The sequence below is a fragment of the Acinonyx jubatus genome, chromosome B1 (genome assembly GCF_027475565.1).
Source record: "Acinonyx jubatus isolate Ajub_Pintada_27869175 chromosome B1, VMU_Ajub_asm_v1.0, whole genome shotgun sequence".
In the NCBI taxonomy this organism is placed as follows: Eukaryota; Metazoa; Chordata; class Mammalia; order Carnivora; family Felidae; genus Acinonyx; species Acinonyx jubatus.
This window is the reverse complement of record NC_069382.1, coordinates 134,865,729-134,891,420: the sequence shown is the minus strand read 5'-3', so window position 1 is coordinate 134,891,420 and position 25,692 is coordinate 134,865,729. Positions and strand designations below refer to the sequence as shown.

Sequence of the window (25,692 nt, the reverse complement as noted above, 5' to 3'; positions counted from 1 at the left end):
TGTTTAGTGTAATTTCTCCAGTGCTCCTGTGTAAAGTGTGGCTGTAACAAAACCTATCTCTCAACCTAATCACACCTTGACATGTTCAATAAGATATAACATGGTGAAATGAAGAGTGAGGAATTAGAATAAATTGTGTCAAAGAAAAATCTCCCTAATAGCTCTGACATGACAACCTGCACATGAACAATCTAAATATTCATTTTGGGTAATAGAACAGCTATCAACAAATTCATTACTGAAGACAATATTTTCACTTCAACTGTCAACTGACAAGGGGTCCCCATAATATACTGCCATTAGCAGTTTGCATCAGTAACAAAGAAAATGCACTTGAATTTCACAAATATGTATGAATCATACTCTTTCAATTTTAAAAAGGGACTCAGCCTCATTAAAAGTTTTCACAAAATAGCTGTCACAGGGACGTTAACCTCGTAAATCATTTCATGGCAAGAACTACAAGTTGGACAGTAAGTAATGGATTTGTTTCCAGGTAAACAATTTATTTCTTACTTTATTTTTTTTTTAATTTTTTTTTCAACGTTTATTTATTTTTGGGACAGAGAGAGACAGAGCATGAACGGGGGAGGGGCACAGAGAGAGGGAGACACAGAATCGGAAACAGGCTCCAGGCTCTGAGCCATCAGCCCAGAGCCCGACGCGGGGCTCGAACTCACGGACCGCGAGATCGTGACCTGGCTGAAGTCGGACGCTTAATCGACTGCGCCACCCAGGCGCCCCTCTTACTTTAAATATATGCATTTGTGCCTTCAGATTCCTCTTGTTTAAACAACTTCTCCTATATTACTCTCTTTCTAGCTTAGTCGTTGCCGGATTCTTTAGAAAGAGAGTCTTCCATGAAGCAAAACAGCACTAAAATGACTGTTATTACTTATCAAGTAATATATCCCAGCTCAGAGTACCAGGGATAGTAGGAACAAGAAATATGTAAATGTTCCATGTGTTAATTTGCCTTGTAGACACCAGACTCATTTGTGGCTGTTCTACCTTACTGTTCCAGGAAGGGCAGAAGGATTCTGGGTAGGAAAGTGGGCTTTGGCATCTCACTTTGTTAGATTTTCTTCTTCAACAAAAATGGAGGAAGGAAATGAAAAGATAGTACCTTTGTCCTTGACCAACAGTGGATTTGGAGTTGTGAGGAAAATAACTGCATATCCCCTCTAAAAGGCAAATGGCAAAAAACACATGACCACATATTTAGTCTCACTAATAATCAAAGATCTGCAAATCCATTATGACTATGAGTATCACAAGCTGAGAAATTTACATATTATTTGACTCAGCTCTTCTGATTTTAGCCAAAGGAAAATATCATAGCTATGATAAAAAATTTATGTATAAAGTTATTCATCTCACCATTGTTTTAATGATAAAAAAGGTGAAAATCCTTCAATGTTCATCAGAATTAATGACCTGTCTTCACAATGAAATATTAAGTAGGCACTAAAACTGGAAAGATTTCACAGGATTCCATTAGGCAAAAACTGTAGGTCCTATAAAACAGGACACAGAGTTCTTCTTCCACTTAGGATGTAGAAAGTCATAAGAGAACATTGTTTCCATCAGAACAATAAGAAAAGGTGGGCAATATACAAAATAATAACTTTTCTAGAGCCCATCAGAGAATTGAGGTCACAAGGCAACTAAGTGAATTGAATTCCAAAGAGTGGTAAGCCCATCCATGAACTTCTTCACTTGGCAGAGCATAAGGAAGGATGGGGCCACCATATTAATAGATGAGAAGAAATTAGCTAAGAATTTAGCTAAAATCCTTAAAGGCCAAGGGTGGGCTAATTTGTCACTTTGGAATAGCTTAGAGCTTCAGACACAAGGGAGTTTGCACTCACCTTCCAGGTCTTTTCTCTAGACCTGCATTAAGTGTTCACAAAAAAGTCAGAGGCAAAGTAGGAGATTGGAGAGAGCTCCTCTCCACTGTATAGACATGCAGGATGTGACCAGCTGCCACCAAATGATAAGCACAAAGCCTTGACCTCTTCCCCAGAGACTTCTCTTACAAAGCCAAAGTCTTAAGCTGCTGGGGGAGGGCAGAAAACCTTTTGCCTCTAAGACTAGGCAAAAGTCCAATACTTCTGGAAGAACAAGAGAAACAAAACCTGCTTGTTTTGAGGGAGGAGTAGGAAACTTCCCCCCACTCCCAGACATAGGCAGAGTCATTGCTGTTGAAGCAGAGGTGGAAGCAAAAACCTGGCTTATGCCCAGGATCTTGCACTGCTTCAAAGCAGAGATCTCCTATTGTTGGGGAAGATGAAAAAATGCTCAAGAAGTATTAACCCCAAGGTTCAGGCACAGAGCTTGCCTAAGTCTGATATGGGACTAAGACAGCAAAGAAATCCCAACCCCCTACATTAAGACATGCATAGACAAGCAAGCAATAGAAGTCTCCCCTAGTTCAGATAAGGGCAAGACCACAGAGAGAGATGTCCTCTGTGGCACAGGTATGCAAGGACAGCTGAAAGTTGAAAGCAAAAGCATTAATACTTAGAAATACTCTCTGGTACTCCAGGGTCTACTCTAAGCATTTGATAATAGCAGCTCTCCACCAAAGTCTTTGGTACACTAAACCCAAATCTAACTTAACTCCTAACTCATTGACTCAACCTCCACCTTTTCCCATCCCCTTCACCCATATTAATGGCCTGAAAGAAGAATAGGTGTGGCCATTAAAAAAAATTTTTTTTAATGTTCATTTATTTTTGAGAGAGAGAGAGAGCATGAGTGGGGAAGGGGCAGAGAGAGAGAGAGGGAGACACAGAATCTGAAGCAGGCTCCAGGCTCTGAGCTGTCAGCACAGAGCCCAACATGAGGCTTGAACTCACGAACCATGAGATCATGACCTGAGCTGAAGTCAGACGCTTAACCGACTGAGCCACCCAGGTGCCCCTAGGTGTGGCCATTCTTAAACATAAATTATATTTACCTTAGTATTTCTATTCTTGTAGACATGTCCAGCATATAATTAAAAATTATAAATCACATAAAAATGCAAGGAAAAAAAAACACTGTCTAGAGATAAAGCAATTAATAGAACCAGACTCAAAGATGATTCAGCTGTTGCAACTATCAGGGACTTTCACTATAATTAACACATTTAAGAGATCTAGTGAAAAAATGGACAACATGCATGAACAGATGGGAGATATCATCAGAGAGATAGAAGATATAGAAGTGCAAATGCTATACTTAAAAAACAGTATCAGAGATAAAGAATTCTTTTGATGGGTTCATTGGCAGACAAGATATAGCTAAGGAAAGAATTAGTGAACTTGGAGATAGGTCAATAGAAATTATGCAAATGGAAATATAAGATAAAAAGGAGTGAATTAAATAAAACAGTGTCTCTAAGAGCTGCGGAACGACATCAAATGGTATAACATAGGTGTCATTAGAGTTCCTGTGGAAGGAGAGAGAAAACAAGGCCAAAAATAGTCTGGAGAGCTAACAACCAAGAATTTTCCAAAATTTATGAAAGAAAACAAGTCACAGATCCAAGAAGCCCAAAGAAGCTTGAGCAAGATAACTGCTTCCTCACAAAATAAACAAACAAAAACAAAAAACTCTAGACACATCAGAGTCAATTTCTGAAAAGCAATGACAAAGAAAAATTCTTGAAGACAGTGAGAAAAAAGAAACATCACATGCAGAGGAATAATAAGAAGAATCACAGCAGACTTCTCAGAGACCATGCAAAGCATAAGACAAGGGATTGACATCTTTTAAAATCTGTAAGAAAAAACTTGCCAATGTAGAATTTTATGTCCAGTAAAAATATCTTTCAAAAATGAAGATAAAATAAAGACCTCAGATAAGCAAAGCTGAGAATGTATTGCCAATAGACCTGTGCCACAAGAACTGTTAAAGGTAGTTCTTCAGACAGAAAGATGATATCAAATGGAAATTAGGACACACACACAGAAAACCATGAGGCTAGAGGTGAAATAAAGAAGGCAAATATTAAATATATTTTTCTTATTTAATTACCTTGAAATAATATATAGGGTATAAAGTCTTGTAAAAAGAAAGCAGAGCATAGTTCATTAAAAAGAACTTTAGAAGGATATACAGCAAAATTTTAACTGATGTTTTCTAAGTGGAAGGATTACAAATGATTTTATCCTTTATGAAGCTTACTTGCATTTTCTAAATTTTCTACAATTAACTTTTATGATATTTTGTACTAAAAAGAGAATTTTATTCTTATGTTCTGTCTTAATTATTTTTTAAAGGTGGTATTTGGATCCCAAGCTCTGAGGTTAGAAAAATTTTATAAGGTAATTGTTGGAGAAAATAATAACTAGAAGATAAGTTTTCTGTTATGAAAATCTTTTTCCACTTTTTTACCTTTCTCATAAAAAAGAGACAATGAAAAGGCAAAAACGGTCTTTTTCTCTGATGGCATAATCCATTGGTAATACATCTAACTTTTAAGAGAATAAATAAGTATTAAATAAAAGCCTCTTATAAGAGTATTGGTTCTCTCCCTACTGGATAAAGCCTTGGAGCTGGAACCACATACATGACTGAAGGACTTTTTATTCCAAGAAAATATTAAAAGATTATTCTCTACATGGTCTCAAAAGAGAGCCAAGAATTGATGATATCTAAGTATTACTGAGAATTTATACTTCCACAAAAATGTCTTTCATAAAATTTAATCTTGCCTTAACTACTACATAATTACTTAATTTTTACATTAAAACTTAGCTAAGATTTCTTTGCAGCTTTGGTAGCAACGAATATTTTACTAGAGAGAATAAATTAGTGCAAACATCTGCTATTCTTTTTTGACATGGTTAATTGAGGCCACAGGGAGCCAGAATATTTAGAATTCAAGTCCAGAATCCAGATACCATCATCTACATGATACAGTTATTGAAAGGATCAGAGATAATGTGTGAAAAGACAGTGCATAATAGGCAGTTAGTAAATGGTAGTTATTATTGACTATGGAAGTATATCAAAGATGCATGAAGTCACCTTCGCTGCCATCAACAATGAAGCTAAGATAACACTTTACAAACAGCAGTTGCAGAATCCACTGACACCTGTTAGTTAATATGTCTAACATGCTAGTCAATGATGTATTCAGATTCCAGACATTTGAGAAACTGTCTCCTCATCTTGCCAGGGGAATTTCACATAGAAATGGAATGGTCAGTGTGGGGAAAGAAAAATGACAATACAGTTGATGTATTTTTATGTGCATGCGCACACACACACACACACACACACACACAGAGAGAGAGAGAGAGAGAGAGAGAAAGAGAGAGAGAGGAAGTTTTCATAAAGTTCTCATAGGAAAAGTACCTCTTACACAGGCAAACAAATAACATTTTGACCTGGAAATTTTTAAAAAGTCAAAATTAGTCATTGAATTATATGCCACACTGGTTTCTCTCTCACCTAAATTTTTAACCACTAAAATAGGGAAATTTTGGTGTTAATGCTACAACTTCAATACTGGACCATCTCAGTCTTGTATCCTAGAGTATAATTTGGTTCTTTGGCTATAGCAATCAGTTGCTTTAGAAAGGCCAAAGGTTTAAGAAGAAGAGTAAAGGATGTTGTACCTCTTCCATTGACTTTTAACAAAAGGAATCTAATTAAATACAGTTTACACTTCTTTAGCTGATTTGATCATCTTCCTTGGAACTTAGAGATTCATAATTTTAACTTCTGGCAACTACAGCTGGATGCAGGGAACACTATTCAAAGAAAAATTATTTCATCCTCAAAACTTTCACAGCCCCAAGACAAAATGCAATGATTTGAGATGAGGACAGAATGGGAGAGAAGATTCCAGGGCTCAAGCTGTTAACCAAAGATAGACTACCCCTCAGAAATGGAAGCCAAGATTCATGAAGAGAGAATATTTACATGCAGAAGTAATGTATGGAAGAATAAATTAGAACAAGATCATGACATGAGGAAAGAATACAAGAGGACAAAAATTCCTCATCTCCCTCCAAAAAGAAGAAAAAGTCTGCCTGAACAATTGGCTAAATGGCTTTTATTCTCTAATAAAACTATGCAAGAGGAAGAACTTCATGGCTTGGAGAACACAGTGTGACTGATGAGGGAAAATGTACCCATGCAGAGAAGGGCACAAAGGCAGGAACAAAGCCCTCCGGCAGGTGAAGAGACAAAGACTGTGAGGACAGAAAGAGGCAAATAGACAAGAGGAAGTGAACCAAAACAGATTCATGGAACAGGGACTGAGTAACAAGAGAAATGGAAAGGGGAGCAGCAAAAGTATCTTTCTGTGGAGAGAGAGGCCCAGTCAGGCAGGGGGGCAGATGTATGGTGGGGCATCCTCTTGCACATCCCCAAACCCAAATGGGGGAACTCTAGAAAGAGGGAGCAATATTTTCCAGAATCTGGTTCTCCTGTGGACTGTTCCATCCCCAGCACCTAGAACAATTTCTGGTATATAGTGGGTGCTCAAAATATAGTTCTTGAATGAAAAGTGATATATGCAGAAACGAGAAGAAAGCTGAATCCTGAGAAACACCATGTGCCTCATCACTTACATTATTTATTTTTGTTTTTATTTTTAAATTTTATGTAAATCCAAGTTAGTTAACATATAGTATAATAACGGTTTCAGGAGTAGAATTCAGTGATTCATCACTTATATATAACACCCAGTGCTCATCCCAGCAAGTGCCCTCCTTAATGCCCATCACACATTTAGCCCACCCCCGCAACCTTCCCCACCCAACAACCCTCAGTTTGTTCTCTGTATTTAAAAGAGTATCATAAGAGTATGATTTGCCTCCCTCTCTGTTTTTATCTTAATTTTCCTTCCCTTCCCCTATGTTCATCTATTTTGTTTCTTAAATTCCACATATGAGTGAAATCATATATTTATCTTTCTCTGACTTATTTTACTTAGCATAATACATTCTAGTTCCATCCATGTTGCTGCAAACGGCAAGACTGCATTCTTTTTGAATATTTGTAATATTCCCTTGTATATATACACCACGTCTTCTTTATCCATTCATCAGTTGATGGACATTTGAGCTCTTTCCATAATTTGGCTATTGTTGGTAGTGCTGCTGTAAACATTGAGGGTGCATGTGCCCCTTTGAATCAGCATTTTTGTATCCTTTAGATAAATACCTAGTAGCATAATTGCTGGGTTGTAGGGTAGCTCTGTTTTTAATTTTGGGGGGAACCTCCATACCGTTTTCCAGAGTGGCTTCACTGGTTTGTATTCTCACCAGCAGCGCAAAAGTGTTTCCCTTTCTCCACATCCTCACCAAAATCTGTTGTTTCCTGAGTTGTTCATTTTCTCACAGCTTACATTATTAAGGTGTGAGTTGGCACAGAGTGTACCAAAGAGCTGGGATCTGCATATAGCATAAACAAGTGATGTTCACCTTGGAGCCAGTTTGGTTTTACTGCTGCAGGACCATTAAGGACCCAAGTGAGACGGGCAGTGATCAAACTAAGGGTAATTGATGTGCAAAGGAGTAGCAGAGGGTGGTTGTGCTTAAAAGGCACTGCTTCCATGTCCCCGAATCTCACCCACATGACTAGATGTTTGAATATCTCATCATCCAGGTCCTGTCATTTGGGGATCATTTTCTGTAGAGTTTTCCACAAACTGCAACTAACCAACTAAGGCCTTGAATGTACTCAGCCACTCAGCATCACTAATATCTAGAGAAGAGCTGTTCTATTAACTTAGCAACAAGTAAGGTAGGTCCCCAAGGAAAATGGACTCAGAATAGAAAGAGACTCCCTGGGGGCCCCACGAGGAACCCTGATGAAAAAGCAATGGATTTTGTCAACTGAGATGGGATTATGTTGGTTGTAAATTCCCAGATGACTCATCCCAGTCCCTAGGGGATCCCCCACATGGAAGATGAGGGGATGAGATAGAGAAGTGAAAATAAGTCAATTGTAGACTTGCCTGACTGCTCTGCCCTGGCAATTTGATGTCACCGACACAGAAATACATGTGGGGTTTGGACAGAGGATTGACATAAAGACACAAAAAGGAGGATGTCACTGAGAGATGTGATGCTATTGTTGAAGAAAGAAAAAGACTAATGATAACAGACCAGGGGGAAATTGAAGTGAAGGAGGTCTTAAATAGATTCTAGCCATTCAAGTGTCAATCTTATTGGAAAGGCAAAATTTACACATTTTCATACCTTTCCAGGGTTTCAAAACAGAAGTGCTTTACCTTTCTGAATCACTCCAACCATTTTTCTCTTAGCTAATCCCATACGATGGCGATGAGGCAAGGACCTTGTTTTCATGTGTCTGGCTTAGTATCCTTGTTAACTCCTTCAAAAATACACATGACATTGTCTGCATGCTACTTCTAAGGGAATTTCTTATCTAATATGGGAATCAATGGGATAAGCAAAGCATTAGGAAGAACAGCCTCTGGATTTTTATCCTCATTCTGCCATCTCGGAAAAATGATGTGAGATTCCAGTTTCTGCTTAGAAAATGGTGGCAGAAAGGCCACTCACTTGCTTTATAATGAAAACGTTGTCAGACTGAGCCACTTGTGATGGCTAGTTATTTTGCTTAAGTAATTAAGTACCTACGGGAGAGCCTACCTCATACCAATTCGTACTTTCTTCCATGGTAACAAAACCAGGAATTTATGCAAGGGTGTAAGGCATCAACCAAGAAACTACATTTCCTGACATGGTTAATGAGAGGTGCGTGGATAGGCTATATGTGGCTCCTGGGAAAGCTCCTTATAGGTGACTGACTCAGGTGAGCAGTGTTACCCCTCACCCTCACCTTCCTTCTGATTAGGGCTCCAGTGGTCACATTGGACCTTAAAATGAAAGAATGAAAGTCACATGCTAAGGTTGGTGGAGCAGAAAGATCAAAGAATCTGGTTTTCAACTGACACTGTTGCTACCATAACCTGGGCCTTCACAATTCTTTTATATGTGAGGGAAATAAACTTCTATTCTGTTTTGGCCAAACACAATTCCTAACTGACAGACCTACTGCCAGTCTTATGAGTGGCCCCCTTCTAGGCTCACCCTGATATTCGTAGGGCCCAGACCAGGAACAGAGATGGAGGCCCTTAGCCTGTGATCTGCCCCATTCTCTTTCCACCCCTAGTTCTATCCTCTTTCTATGGACAGCCAAACTCATCTCCGGGCTAAGACTGCCTCTTGGCCACTGTTCAGGACTAGGGTGTACACATCTCTACCAGGAGGACAGAGCCCTGGAGAGGCCAGTGTAGGCTCTGGAAGCAGGCTCAGAGCCATTTGGACAGGGAATTCTAGGTTCCTTGGAGCCCAAGGCAACGTATACAAGTGGGAGAAGATTCCAGGTGGTATGTGCCTCTGCCCTGTGATCTCCTCACCCTGTAGGGAAAAGCACAGCTCTTGTAGGCATAGAACCTCAGGCAGGGCTCAGTTACCAAAGTCTGAATGTGATACCACTAGCTTCTCTCCCTCTCACCTCCTAATGCCTGCCATTTTGTCATTCACAACCAGGCAGCAGAGCAAAACTTGAAGCAGTCCAGTTAACTACTTGTTATCATAGCCTTGATAAAATTTTCATTAGAGGAAAACTCTAGAATTATTGCTTGAACTGTGTTGTCCTCCTGTTATGTTTAATGCCACTATCTTCTCTCTTTTGTTATACTGTATAATGGAAAGTTGATCAAGCCTGGCTCTCTGACAAGGCAAGCTTTTATTTGGTAAACTGTCATGAGGATGGCTGAGCACAAGTTTATCAACCAACTGCAATATTAGTGCTGGAGCAGCACTAACATTAGTGAATTAGCTGCAAACCCCGGGGATCAAAACCAGAACAGAGCCTGGTGCCCTCAGAGAACCATAGAGGAGCAGGTGGGGATTCTGACAAGGAGATCAACTCTATAAGGTGTACTATCAAAGTGACCCAGGGCCGAATCTCTGTTATGCAAGGAGTCTCCCAAGCTAAGGGTAGCAAGGACTTAGACTTGATGTGGCAGTCCTGCCAATGAAGGGTCCATCCCTCCTCCAGCTTACACCCCAAGTGCAAGGACTCATTCTTTAAGGAATCTGTTGCCTCCATATAGTCTGACTGGCTTCACAGACTTGAAAATATCCAAACCCTTGTACTACCTCTGTGTATTCTGGAAGCTCTCTCCTTTAGTGCAGTGATTCTAAGCCTTATTTCAGATTATGGATCTCTGTGTTCTCCAGGCGGGATAATTACCAATGAACATGAGTACTCACCTACACTTAAGAGAACCGTTGTAACCCTTTTCAAACAGCAAGGTATAATCAAAAGAACACGGAGCAAATAATTTGAGATGTAGGTGCTTGCCACAGGGTAATATTTGTGTCCGCCCAAAATTCACATGTTGAAACCTAATTTCCAGTGCAATGGCATTAGGAGGTGGGCCTTTGGGGGGTGATTAGGTCATGAGCGTGGAGGCCTCACAAATGGGATTAGTGTCCTTACAAAAGAGACCCCCAGAGAGCTCCTTCCCCCCTTCTGCCATGTGTAGAAACAGCAGGAAGGAGGCTGTCTATGAAGCATGAAGAGAGCTCTCACTAGACACCAAATCTGTGGCACCTTGATTTTGGACTTCCCAGCCTGCAAAACTGTGAGAAATAAATGTAGCTGTCTAAGTTACCTAGTCTATGGTATTTTTGTTATAGCAGCCCCAAAAGACCACGGCAGTACTTCTATCCCCAACCTTCTACCTATATTTTATTTATTAGTTTTCCCATAGGAGAAATGGAAGGCATGAGCTAAATGACTTACAAAGTCCCTCCCTGTTCTAAAGTTCAATGGCTCTATATAGTTCTATGTATTGACAGATATATTAAATATCCTTTCCCCATCTTCATCTAACTTCTTGTCATCTTTCAGGTCTTGGCCTAGAAGCTAGTTTCTTTCCTAGGCCCTCCCTCACCCTCACCAGCCCGTATTGTGTTCCTGTGGCACGCTTTTACAATACTTCTCTCACGAGGGTATAACTGTCTGTACACTCATTTGTGGGATCCCTGCTGGTCTGCAAATCTGGGGGATACAGCCACCAATCTTGAAGGTTGTATCCTCAACACCAATTCTTAGCAGGAGCTCAATGGTATATACGAAATGATGATATGACTGGATGATATGAGTGGATGGATAGCTACAACCCCCTTTGGTCACTGGGCTGGTGAGGAAAGATATTCTCAGGTAACTATTTAGGGAACATGCTGAAATAGTCTCTGTTCTTCTGCTTGCATTTAGAAATAGTCTTTGGACATAAGTGCCATGAGTACAAATCTAATGAATCAAATTACCACATTTTTAAGGAAAAAGATGAAAAAAAGATCTTCCATTTTTATGGTGAGAGAAACCCAGACTATTATACTCAGCCCAGTTCTCATTAATAAAATAGAAGATCCTTTGCCTTCTCATCTGAGCTCTTCAAATTAATCTAAGGCCTGATTGTCCCAAAGCATTACTAATTATATAGCAACATCATTTATATCACAGAATTGGAAACGACACACATATTCAGCTGCAGAGTGATCGTTAAATAAACCGTGACACTCAACTAGTGAACTCACACAGCCTTCAACAATGGTGCCTCCAACATAATCTGAAGTTCAAAAGCAAGACATAAAATTACACATGCAGTATGCTTGTCATCATATGAAATATATCAGATATATGGACAAAATATGGAAAGATACACTACAGATTATTAATTGTGGCTGTGTTTATGTGTTAGGACTTGAATTATTTTCTTTCCACTGTTCTGAATTTTGCAGATTTTCTTTAATGATTTTTAAGACTTTATGTTTATGGTGAAAAATCAAAACGAATAAATCATTTAATTGTTCATCAAAAACCTCTTGTTATTTTCTGCTAGAGAACTTTTGGCTACTGATACTGGGTGTGTCCACCAGAAAGAGCTGTGTTGAGGCACACAGTGACCCTCTGGAGAAACCAACAGAAGCAGGGGATGGAAACACACTGAGTCCTCTGAACTAGCAACTGCCTGTGGAATAATAATAATCACTGATCTAAGCTCTTAACTATGAGCCAGGCATTTCCCATACATTTTTTTTCCATTATGTGCTCATAAGAACTGTAGGAGATAATGGTCAAGAGCCAGTCTTTACTAGCACATGGAGGAGCCACAAAGTTTGATCCTAGGCAGTCTATCTCCACGGTCCGCCATTTTCTCACTATGTGCTGCTGCCCACTCCAATGTAAAGAGGGAGGCCGGGGGGAAAGTGAGCACAATTCTAAGCCGTACTTCCTTTCATGCAAGAATCGTTTGTGTCAGACAAAGGCACAGCCTCCATTTCTGTTTTCAGGAGTTTCTATTCAGATAAGGTCTCAAATATGACTCTTGCTTGTCAGTGGAGATGGCCTCTGGTAACCACGTTTTCACCATATTATTTCAAGACTCTAGCCAGAGTGTAATTCATAAATTGTCTCTCTTTGCACATAAATTCATTACTTTGGGGCAAAAAGCCCATTTATAAATGCTCTCATAGTGGCCAACTTTGCAGATCCAGACCAACATGGACATAGTCTATGCCAGCTTCCTGGTAAAGGTGAAAAATAGCCACTCTATCTGCCAGCACAATTACAAGTGATTTTCTCCATGTGCCTGTTGAGAGTAGATTTAGCCTGTAAATGCTGACTGGCTGAATATGCTCAGCTAACACCATTAGTGCACACAAGCATTTTGAGGCTCTCTGTTACATGATCACATTTCCTCTGCAGAAAAATCTACTCGTGTAACATTTCTAGGAGTCAGGGGAAGAGAGGCATCACTGTAAGAGAATTCCAGGAGAACAGAGAAGTATACCTGGATAGAGTCCAATGCTGTTGGAGTCAAGGATCACTAAAATGAAGTAAGTTCTCCCCGCCCACCCCAGGGAAACTCTAATGGGGGAGTAGGGAACTACAGAAAAAGATTCCGTGAAATCAGTCATGTGGGTTGGTCTGAAGGAAATGACATTTGGGCATAAAGGAAATCCATTTAAAATTAAAATTAAAACAATTGTGTAAATAGGGAAGACTTAATGAGCAAAAGAAAATGAATAAACAGAGATAAATCCTAATAAGAGAGTAAGTGGTATGAGGAGAACTACTTGGGGGTATTATTGCACTCCATTGTGCTCTGTCTCTTGGTCCTGTCCCCGAGGGACAAGTCTATGGTGTCTGTTCACTTACTTTCTCTGGAATCGGACCACAGGATCAGCCAGCAGGTCAGTGAGGTCAAGTTTTCTCCCCTTCTCAATGACATCTGGATGTTTGCGAACAAAGAGCCACCCGATATGAGAGAAGAAGAAGCCCCGGCGGGCATTGTGTGGGTCAGCATCGGTCTCTGAGTACTTGTGGTGGACTCGGTGGTCCCTGGACCACTCGAAGATGTCATTCTGCAGAGAGAACACAGACCCTGAGTGAAGAGACAAAGCACCCTGGCGCCTTCTTGAAAACTTAGCCTCCCTCTATGCCTCACCCCCACCCCCCTACCATCCTCACCACTGACTTCTACTTTGCTCCCATCCTCAACCCACAACCTCTTCACCTCAATTTCAATCCCTGGGGTTGGTCTGGGATGATTTCCATGAAAATAAGAGGAAATCTTCACTTAGTAGGGATCTTCGCTTGTGTTTGGGATGTGCCTGCTGCAGGAGATCCAGGCTTGTTGAGTGAATGAGAGGGGAAACCTGAACGTTCTGGTGGGGGTTACTGAAATCTCCTGGGAGAGCATTCATATCAAGAAAAGAGAGATCCAGTCTCAAGATGAAGTCTTGTTGTCAGAGGAGAGGGGTAATCTTGAGTATGAAAGAAGGCTGGTTCTTGGCCTGAATCTCTCTGGCCTCCTCATTTTTTTTTTTAAATTTTTTTAATTTTTTTTAAATTTTTTTTAACGTTTATTTATTTTTGAGACAGAGAGAGGCAGAGCATGAACGTGGGAGGGTCAGAGAGAGAGGGAGACACAGAATCTGAAACAAGCTCCAGGCTCTGAGCTGTCAGCACAGAGCCCAACGCGGGGCTCGAACTCACGAACTGCAGGATAATGACCTGAGCCGAAGTCGGACGCTCAACCGACTGAGCCACCCAGGTGCCCCCATCTCATTCTTTAATAGCCTTCATATCCAACTTACAGAGAGCAGGAAGCCAGTAAGTAAAAACCCAAAAGCTACTTCACCAAATCTCTGCAAAATACCAAGACACAAATAATACTGTTTGAGGAGTGCTCTAACAGTGTGTCACAGGAAGGGAGGGGAAGTGATTTTGGTTCCTTGAGGAATCTGATGTACTTGGCCATAGGAGAAGAAATACTTAAGGTACAGGTTGTTCTTAGTGGAATCCCAAGAGAGACTCTGCTGCCCAGGCAAAAAGAAGCATTGTCTAGCAGATTCTGCCAAACCCAGGCACACATGGGGGACACATCCTATTGACCGCCCTATGATGGGAGACAGAAGAAGGGTGTCCAGAGACTGGAGGTCCTGGGTGAGCTATCAAGGGCACCAACCAATGTCATTTAGGCTGATATTATTAATGAAACTTATGAGTACCCATGGGCCAGTGGTATCTATAGACTTTCAGTTTATACTCAGTTTTGTTTTTCGCGGACAATGTTTTCAAAACTTTGAGCAGGCAAATTATTCTGGGAAGTAGTGCTTTTGATAGGAAAACTAGTCTGAAAATAAAAATAACTTTATAGGGGTGCCTGGGTGGCTCAGTTAAGTGTCCAACTCTTGATTTAGGCTCAGGTGATGATCTCACAATTCGTGAGTCTGAATCCCTCATCTGGCTCTATTCTGACAGCGTGGAGCCTGCTTCGGATTCCCTCTTTTCTGCTCTCTCTCTGCCCCTCCCCGACTCGTGCTTTCTCTCTCTCTCAAAATAAACAAACTTAAAAAATAAAATAAAAATAAATTTATATAGTGCATAAGCCCCTTTTTTTAAAAAAAAGATCATAATGTTTTTATACCATACTATTCAGGACATAGTTATGTTTTCACTAGAAATCTGCCATTTTACAGGTATTGGCTTCATCCTGCTGATGAGAAGAGAGGGAACTGTTTTACTCTCAAAGTTCCAATAGTTTAACCAAAAGGGGGTTCATTGAGTCTCTGGCTCATCCAATGCTGCTGGAAGGTTACTCAACTTTGTTTATCCAATAGCACCCCTGAAAGCTTCTCAATTTGCTTCACCCTTGGGTAATAGGACAAAGAGAGGGGAGGTAGAAAGACCTTAAGAGTTATGTGCTCAGCTTTGACTATAAAAAGAGAAAAGAAGTTCTTGGTAGTCTGTGCAAGGCAAAAATTATAGCCTGGCTTAGTGAGATAAGAAAGAAGTCTTTTTAAGGGCACCTGGGTGGCTCAGTCGGTTGAGCGTCCGACTTCAGCTCAGGTCATGATCTTGCAGTCTGTGAGTTCAAGCCCCACATCTCTGTGCTGACAGCTCAGAGCCTGGAGCCTGTTTCAGATTCTGTGTCTCCCTCTCTCTTTGACCCTCCCCCATTCATGCTCTGTCTCTCTCTGTCTCAAAAATAAATAAATGTTTAAAAAAAAAAAAAAAAAGAAAGAAGTCTTTAGATTTTACCAGAGTATTTAAACACAGTGGTTGGAAAGAGAAAGTATTTATTATTTATAACCATAGAATCTAGAGTTAGAACAGAATTTCAAATGTCAGTAAAGACCACTGCAGCCCAAAGCATAATTTATTCCTTTTGCATTAGTTTATTGCAATGTCCATATGAACATAGGAAGAAAGGGGAATACTCTGTCCCCAATTCACAGACAGCAAAATTAAGGCTTAGAAGAATTTTGCTGAAGTTCATTGAGTAGGTCAGAACAGTAATGGAAAAAAGATAGTGCTCCTTCAATTCTTGGTTCACTCTCTTTCAACAAGGTATTTCCCTTATTCTCTAAATTTAGAGGGAGGAAGTCTTTTACAGAGAACTTTCATTTTCCTTGTTAAAAGGTTATATTTGTTCTTTATCACAATGCAATTTTATAAAAACTCTGAGTAGAGGCTTCTGAAGAACTAGAAACATTATTCTCACACAACTAAGCATAATACAATCGCAACAAAAGAATGGCGAAGACAGGTCGGAACAGAGATGTTTATTTGCTTTAACTCCTCTTACCTGGATATCTTCCCAAAAGAGGCCACTTAGCCTGCAACAGTGAAATGAAGCAAGGGTTTTGGCCAGATTCCAAATGTCCGAGCATATAATCGAGCCCAAAATACTTTAAGATGATTTTTTAGAAAATCTTCTCTTATTGTTTTGTTCTTGTTTTTAACACTAAAGCGGAGTCCAATGAAAAAGTGATCCAAAGGACAAGATGTAAGCCAACAACAGGGCAGAAGCGAGCAAGATTCGTATGCTTACCCAAGGGCCTTTTTCCTCCTCCTTATCTGCATTTTGCTTCTATCCTGGAGGGATTGGGAATGGGAGCCAACCTGTGAATGGCATTTGTCTTTGATGAAAAGCTGTGTGTACCTAGGGTGTGTTTGGTACGGTTAATATATGTGGAAGGGCAAGTGGAGGGCTGATGGGAAGGGTGAGCAAACCTCAGGAGGCGGAGAGTGAGAGAAAACAGCCACTAGCTGCTCCCACAGCCCCAGCAATCTCCTGGTAATCTCTTCAGCCCCCAGAGTTTACAAAGTGCTGACTACTCTTGTCTGGAACTATGTGCCTTACTCCATCATCCTCACTTCACGGGAAAGAAAAACAAAATTGAAGCGTAGAGGGACGGCAAACTTCCATCAATGAACTGACTCTCGAGTATGTGTATCCTGTCTGTGCCCCGTGTGCACATTTCGGTAGGACATGATATTAAACTCAGTGGCAATTTCTGAAGCCTAAATACTTACACATCCTAACAAATCAATTGACAAATGATTCCATTTGCAACTCAGAGTTTATACCTTACGGTACTGTCTTAATCTGCCACCTCATTACCTTCATAAGTGGACGCTCACTTTTATCGAGTTTATTGATCATTCCTGGCAAAGAATTGGAGTGGCAAAGAGTGCTACATTAGTTCTAAGAGCCCCGGGTATAACTGAGGCACAGGAAGCTGGGGGCGCTGGAGAAAACCAGGCAGGGGAAGAGAAGCAAATGAGGAGTGGATGGCTCAGGTGGTAGGTTTTGTTATCTGAGGAGCCATACTATGTCCTACTTTGTGCTGTCCAAGAGAAATATAATACAAGAATATATATAACAAAAACTTCCCTGGTAGTCACATTAAAAAAGTGAGAAGACACAAGTAAAATTAACTTTAATAATATATTTTGCTTAATACATCCGAAATATCATTTCAAGCATAAAATTATTAATGAGACATTTTCCATTATTTTTTGGCACCAATTCTTTGAAAGTGAGTGTTTCTTTTTACACTTCTAGTGTACCTCAATTCAGAATGGCTACATTTCAAGTGCTCAGCAGTCACATGTGTTTAGTGGCTACCATATTGAATAGTGCAGTTCCAACTTAGGGCTTGTCGACTTTTCTATATGGGTGTTATACTTTTAAAAGTTTAAAAAAGTTCAGTGTTGTTTACCGGGAAGAGTGTCAAATTGTCACAAGCCATGTGAAGGGCAAACGGGCTGCACATATCAAAAGCACTAAAATTGTGTCTTTCAATTTAGCAATTTGTTTTCTAACTTTTTTGTTAAGTTTATTTATTTATTTTTGAGAGACACGGAGACAGCTCGAATGGGGGAGGCACAAACAGAGAGGGAGACAGAGAATCCCAAACAGGCTCCATGCTGCCAGCGCAGAGCCTGATGAGGGGCTTGAACCCACAAAACCGTGAGATGATCTAAGCTGAAACCAAGTCAGATGCTTGGTTTTCTAGACTGAGCCATCCAGGCGCCCCTAGAAATTTGTTTTCTAGAATTTATCTTAAGGAAATAATCACAGTTGCATGCAAAGATTTAACTAACCACAGAGATGCAGTGAAAACTGGAAAAACCCTGAATTTCCACATAATGGGATTTGATTGAGTACCTTGTGATACATTCGTGTGTGTGTGTGTACATAGAAAGTTTCTGGAGATAACTATTAAGAGAAAAACCTGAGGGTTACCTCAGGGGAGTGAGACTGGGAGGGAGGAGATGAGGAGAGACTTTTATATTTTACTTTATACTCTGAAATTTTTAACAAAAGCATCTCTTGGTTTTGAAATAAAAACCAGTCAACAACAACAACAAAAGGTTACTGTAACATTGACATGGAGTGATGAAAGGGAAAACAGTTAAGAGAAAATAGTTTGCAAAATAATAAGTACAATTTTAATCAAAATGTGTGCGTAAAGATAGAAAAAATAAAGGAAGTGTGTAAGTCAACCTGTTTTAGAGTGGTTCTCTCTAGGAGATGGCATGGCAGGTGTTTTCAAAATTTTTCTTGTAGTTTGCCTGTATTTTCTAAATTGTTATAATAAACGAGGTTTTTGTTTTGTTTTGTTTTGATTTTTGGAATATGGGGTAAACAGATTTTTTAAAAACATTTCTATCCTCCTGAATCTAAACAACCCAGCTTCTGCCATTAGCTCCATGTTAGGAAAAACTACATGAAAGAGTAAGATTTGTCTAGTAATCTGGTCAGTTCCACATCTTCACACCGTTCTTCTATCTTTTGTTCTTCTTAGCACGCATCAACCAACCACACCTCAATCAGTGTGATGGTGCCCTTGCTGAAGTGCACCCTGTGTCTTGTACCTTTAATACTTCACTCTCCGTAATAGGTAATGTCCCTGAACAGGGTCCCTGCTGAGACTGTGGAAATTGAAATTGATCGTGCGGTGATTTTTTCCTTCATAAGCACGGCCTTTGAGTATTATCTGGGACTTGAGCAAAGGTAATCAATCTCAAAAGCTCCACTGAAGCAGATTATGAAACAACACGCTCTATCAGAACTACTTTTCCCCAACTTCCTTTTATGATCAAAATAATTCTCGAATCTAGTCCTCTAAAATGGCAATAGGGGAGCCTGTCTTTTGAAGCCCGCATAATTTCCACTGGTTAGCAAGATGAAGGCTAAATGTAAACTGTATTTTTAGCTTGTCCCAGTCAACAGATCTGAGACCAGAAGCGTCGATCAGCTTTCCCCCAGCCTAGCTGCAAACAGATGTGTGCTTCTGAACAGACACCACTGAGGTGGTTCTGTCCCCTACCTCAATTGTTCCAAAAGGGGAAATTTACCAGGTGGCCTCAACACAGAGCCAAAGGGAATTCCGTCTGTGTCTGTAACACATCTTTGTTTCTAGTCAGTAGTGAAAAACAAACTAGGACCAACATGTCAGCTCCGACAGTCAGGTTTTAGAGGAGAGAGAGACAGAGACACACAGAGAGAGAGAGAGAGAGAGAGAGAGAGAGAGAGAGAGAGAGAGAGAGAGAGTCTTGTGAATGCATGGCATCTTATCTGGAAAAAGAGTCATTCTACCAAGGGGATCAGAGAAGAGAAGACACTGCTGCCTCCACTCTTTAGGGCCCATAAAGCTCATTTGAAATAGACTTTATCTCAGTCTCTGGGGTCTGAATTTAATCTCCCCCAGTTCAGATGACAACATTGTACTATTCAAACAGTGAAGAACACTCAGTGCTTTCCCCATTGTTGATACTGGGTCAGCACTGATATCCCTCCAGATAACACCGACAATCTGTAAGAAGAACCCAGAAAGTCCCCAAGAAGGGCCTGGCAGAAGTCTATACCACCTGGCAAACTGTAGCTTCCAGAGAACAAGTTACCACCTGCCGACCAGCCTTCGGGTGGCACTTGGCCTGGGGAGGTTTTTTTATTTAAAAAATTTTTTTTTAATGTTTTCATTTATTTTTGAGACAGAGAGAGACAGAGCATGAGCAGGGGAGGGGCAGAGAGAGGGGGAGACACAGATCTGAAGCAGTCTCCAGGCTCTGAGCTGTCAGCACAGAGCCCAATGAGGGGCTCGAACTCACAGAGGGTGAGATCATGACCTGAGCTACTCTGAGAGATCATGACCTGAGCTGAAGTCAGATGCTTAACCAACTGAGCCACCCAGGCATCCTGGCCTGGGGAGGTTTTATAAGATGGTTAAGATTTGAAAGTCAACTTTCATGATTTAAAAAGTGCTGACAAAACTTAAAGATTGCAAAGAAGGGGCGTTTTATGTTTTCTTTTATTACTCCGTTGTTTAAATCTCTTACAATGAGAAACATATTTTTTTTTAATGTTTTTATTTATTTTTGAAGGAGAGAGGCAGGAGCAGAGAGAGAGGGAGACACAGAATCGGAAGCAGGCTCCAGGTTCTGAGCTGTCAGCACAGAGCCCGATGCGGGGCTCGAACTCACAAACCGTGAGATCATGACCTGAGCCAAAGTCGGACGCTTAACTGACTGAGCCACCCAGGTGCCCCGAAACATATTTTTTTTAATGTTTATTTATTTCTGAGACAGAGAGAGACAGAGCATGAGTGGGGGAGGGGCAGAGGGAGAGGGAGACACAGAATCCGAAGCAGGCTCCAGGCTCTGAGCTGTCAGCACAGAGCCCGACGCAGGGCTTCAACTCACAGACTGAGAGATCATGACCTAAGCCGAAGTCAGATGCTCAACCAACTGAGCCACCCAGGTGCCCCGAGAAACACATTTTTAACACACATTCTAAAAATGGCTTGGGAAGTCCTCTTGGTAGACAAATTGACCTCCTGTGAATCTTTCCAATTTGATTTTGGGAGGTATTTTTGGTCAGTTATGTGACCACTGTGCTAGTCTCCTGAGCTATATCTCCTTCCCTCAATGAGTCAAAATTTCAGGAAGAAAGGGCCTTGATAATAATGACAGCCCAGCAGCCAAGGATACACCTTGCTCCTAGATCTTGCTTTTTAAATATCACTTCGCATTAAAAGGAGTCGGGACTTTGATGATATGGCCGATGTCAGGCCTAAGGCAGGAAAAGTACAAGAGGAATGTGGTATATTTTGTTGTGCCAGAAAGTCAAGAATTGCTCAAAACATGATGGGAATGTATGAAAAAAGACATAGGAGTCCACTTGTAGTGCCTCCCACTGAACAAACTGGGATAATTTGATAAATAATTGGAGGCATTAAGATGACTAACAGTAATGAGTTAAAAACCATTTCATAAAATAAAAATCCATGAATGAATAAATAAATAAATAAATAAATAGGTAGAAGAAATCATGGAGTGCGAAAATCATTGTTTTGCAGGTGCCATGGCAATAGCTGATTCCAGCAAGAATCACCCATGTGTGCTGAAACTACTAGGTAAAAGGTTGATGGAGGAAAAATATTTACATAGGCTTATAATATCTCAGCATAAATCACTTATTAATTACAAAAGGAAAAATAGTCATCTTACAGGAGACACTGAGTAAACACCACCTTAACTAAGCGATCAAAGTTCATACTACCTATAATGGTATAATGACAAAGCGATATCATATGCTTCTTATTTGATACTCAGGACACAGGATTATTAATGCATTCCCGACAAAAATGCACAGAATGTAAGTGAGAGAAAACATGAGCAAACCAAAATGGGAGAGCCTCTACAAAATAGCTAGTCTATGCATTTCAAAAATGTCAATGTCATAAAATCAAGGGAAGACTGAGGAAATATTCTACTTGGAAGGAGACTAAAGGGTCATCACAACTCATTGTAATACAGGATCCAGAACAGGTTCTTGGGCTAGGATCATGGATATAGCATTTTATCAACATTAAAACCCCTGATTTTGGTCCATGTTCTGTGTTCTTACAAAATGTCTTTCCTACAAAGTGAAGTCTTTAGGAATGAAAAGGTATGATGTTTATAGCAGTCTCAAATGATTAAAAAAAAAAGGAACGCAGAAGAATGCATATACACACATATGGAAAAGGAAAGAGAGTAATAAAGCAAATGAGGCAATAATGTCAATAATTAGTGAGTCTGGGTAAAGGGTATCCAGGATTCTTCATGGTATTTTTGCAAGTGTTTTGTAAGTTCAAAATTGTTTCAAAATAAGAAGTCACAACTGCAAAGAAAAATGTCAAGGGCACCTTTAAAAATCTCAGATTTTCTCCTTCCATTCCATTTCTACCCTGCCACCCCATTCAGGCTTTTGTCAGTCTGCTTGACTCCTGTAATAGCCTTCTGGCTCATAGGGCCTTCAGTCCTTTCCCCCTGGGCAATACATGTGGTACATTGTGACCATCCTTTCCATATTCATACTCCCCAAATACCTATCATCCTCTTGTTTATTATCCAACAACCTCTCCGCGCTACTTTTCTCACCAAGCCTAAACACTTCTTCTTCTGACAATCAAAGAGCTTCAACTGGTCTGATCATCCTTATCTTTCCCACTTCATTTATTCTTTAATTGGACAAATATTTACTGACTGTTGGTATGTGCTAGGAGATAAGAAACAGGACAATCAAGGCTCTATCCTCAAGGAGTTTATATTGTATGGAGGAGACAAACATAAAGTTAAAGGAGTCAACATAAATAAAATCATTTCAGACTCAGATTAGTGCTATGAAGCAAATGTATGGGAGATAATGAAGGGACAGGAAGATAGGCAAGGACTTTCTTATCAGGTAATCCGCAGGCTGGGAAGAGGTGGATGGAAGGGAGAAGGGAGCTATCTGGGGCAGAGGGAAGGACTGGGCAGGATCCAGGAAGTAGGAGACCAGCGTGTTGTGTGCAAGGAGGTGGGGCAAGACTGAAGTCTGAGAGGTATTGTGGTGTAATAAAGAATATATCTGGTCTTTGTCCCCAGTGGTTCCTGGCACAGAGCTTTACAAACCCTTAGAATTTCCGGAGTGATAAAAGGTTTCCTTATTATGCTAATGGGGTGACTGTGGTGGGCCCCCAGATAGCTTCAGGATCATGCTGGTCACCAAAAAGACCCACCAGGTGACTAGAGGGTTGGCACTTTGGGAGGGGAGGGGGACTGGAGACTGGGTTCAACCATGTGACCAGTGATTTAATCAACCACACCCCTGTAATGAAACTCCAGTAAAAACTCTGGACACAGGCTTAGAGGAGCTTCTTGACTGATGAAGGCACTGATGTGCGGGGAAGGTAGCACACCTTGATTCCACCGGGAGAAGGCATAGAAGCTCTGCCTGAGGGACCCTCACCCCTTGCCCTATGTGTCTCTCCCATTGGTTGGTCTTGATTTTCTAATCAGATAATCAGATCCTTTATAATTAAAACTGTAATGAGAAGTACAACACTTTCTTGAGTTCTGAATTGTTCTGGTGAATTATCAAACCTGAGGGAATTGTGGGAGTTTGTAGCCAGTTGGTGAAAGGCACAAGGGCCGGGAAACCCTACTTGCGGCTGTCACCTGAAGTGGAGGTGGCCATGCGGAGGGCTGAGGCTTTACCTTGTGGGATCTGCTGCCAGCTCAGGGACTTAGTGTCAGAATTGTAGTGAAGTGTGCTTGGGGTGGAAAGCGGGTATTGCGATGCAAAAGCCTGATCACTCAGGGCCTTTGAGGCCATCACAACAAGGCCGGATTTCATTCCAAATGCAACGCTAAGCCACCAAAAGATTATTATTATTATTATTATTGTTATTATTTTTGCTAGAGAGTGGTTTAATTTTCGATAACTTCTGTCTGGCTGCAGTACAGAGAGGGGCACGTGTTGCAGGAGGAAGACCAGTTTATGAAGCATTTGCAGTAGTGTAAGCAAGAAATGGTGGTGGCTTGGACCAGAGGGGAGCACAGAGGAGAGGTGTGCAGATGCAAGATATTACCTAGAAAGTGGAACTTGAAGAGATTGGCTAAAAGAGAGCAGTGAGTGGGGCGCCTGGGTGGCTCAGTTGGTTAAGCGGCCGACTTCGGCTCAGGTCACGATCTCGCGGTCAGTGGGTTCGAGCCCCGCGTCGGGCTCTGTGCTGACGGCTCAGAGCCTGGAGCCTGTTTCGGATTCTGTGTCTCCCTCTCTCTCTGCCCCTCCCCTGTTCATGCTCTGTCTCTCTCTGTCTCAAAAATAAATAAACGTTAAAAAAAAATTTAAAAAAAAAATAAAAGAGAGCAGTGAGGGATGATGAGGGAAATGAAGGAATCATGAATGACACCCAGATTTCTGGCAGGGAAAACTAGAAGTGGTCGAGGGGGAGACAGTAGAGTCACGACTTCGGTTTTGGGCACATTGGTTTGGGGAGGCCTAAGAGACGTCCAGGGAGAGACGTCCTGCAGGTAGCTGGGCTTGCAGCCTGCCATGGCAGTCAGTTTCTTTCTCCAGTCAGATCAACTTTCTACTCTGCGGGGACCCCCTCCAGCATGCCACTATCACTCCTCTCTCTCCACCTGTGCTCAAGTCTTTCCCCTACTTTTCCCTTTCAATTTTTTTTTTAACGTTTATTTATTTTTGAGACAGAGAGAGACACAGCATGAACGGGGGAGGGGCAGAGAGAGAGGGAGACACAGAATCGGAAGCAGGCTCCAGGCTCTGAGCCATCAGCCCAGAGCCCATCGCGGGGCTCGAACTCGCGGACCTCGAGATCGTGACCTGAGCTGAAGTCGGACGCTTAACCGACTGAGCCACCCAGGCGCCCCTACTTTTCCCTTTCTTCCTTGCCTACGCAAATCCTTCTCACCTGTGAAGGTCTAACTCCATTTCTGCATTAGGTTTTATCCCAGTACCCTAGCCCGTATTCATATTTCAGCAGCCCTAAGAGTCAGGATGAAGCTTTGGAGCAATTTAACTCCACACTGTCTTGTAAAAGTCCCCTTTTATCACACAAAAGGCTAGCCGGCTCTCTCAGACTGTCAGCTCCTTATGACAAGGGCCATTTCTTGTACATCTCTTGTATTCCTCAGAAGCACACAGGGGTTTATGCACCTTTAAATTAGAAAGGACTTAACTAGCAGATTTACACAAAAAGCCATAGAGGAGTCAACTGGAGAAGATGAAGATAATCAAATGTGTCTGTCTTCTAAGAGTTTTTAAAAGCAAGGCTAGAAATTTCCTCTGGCATATAAAAGTATAACAATTTTACCATTAATTAAAATTGTTGATTCAGTGGCTCCTGTAGCCATTGTACCTTTGGAGCTTAATAAAGCATGTGAAATAGCATCCCTGAAACACTGCTGGGACAAAAGCTCTGATTGGCACTAGCAGGAACTATGACAGGATGATTGAAAGTCTGAACTTTGATAAACAAGGACAAGAGATGAGAAACAGCTCAATTATCTAATGAGGGGGAGGGGGCAGGGGAAGGAGCGCATGGAAGGTCCCGATGTGCCTGAGAGATCTAGTTTTATTTAGCATCTTCATTAATGACTGAGAGGCAAGGCATACACATTTTGTTGATAACGTTTTTTGGTCGTTACCAAATTAGGAGGTGCTGCAGACATCATTGAGGACAGGAAAATAACACAGATGGATCTAAAAAGAGGTTGGAAATACGAATAGAAATTATCACAATGAGATTTGATTTAGGAAAAATGCAAATGAAGGCAGCTGGAAGAGAAATCATCCAAAATGCAAAATAATCAGTGGGTAGGGAAACCTAGAAAGCAACAACATGGAGTGTTTGGCAGGAGAGCAGTGGGAATAAAGAGTAAGGAGTGACAACTCAGTGCTAGCTCAGCCCAAATGTTCGGTGGCAGGTCTGGGAAGAAATAGCTCATCAAGGTATTGAATCGCGACACAGTGTCCTTCGACACCTATACAGAATTTTCGAGACAATGCGG

At 41.1% G+C, this 25,692-nt stretch overlaps 1 protein-coding gene across 1 annotated transcript in view; it reads right to left on the bottom strand.

The window, feature by feature from the left end:
• The window catches only part of SCD5 (stearoyl-CoA desaturase 5), a 153,261-nt gene that overhangs the window by 26,189 nt on the left and 101,380 nt on the right, over positions 1 to 25,692 (bottom strand). The window contains exon 3 of the mRNA XM_027059458.2: positions 13,213 to 13,418. Within this exon, the coding sequence (XP_026915259.1) occupies positions 13,213 to 13,418 (206 nt within the window). The remainder of the gene's footprint in view (positions 1 to 13,212; positions 13,419 to 25,692) is intronic.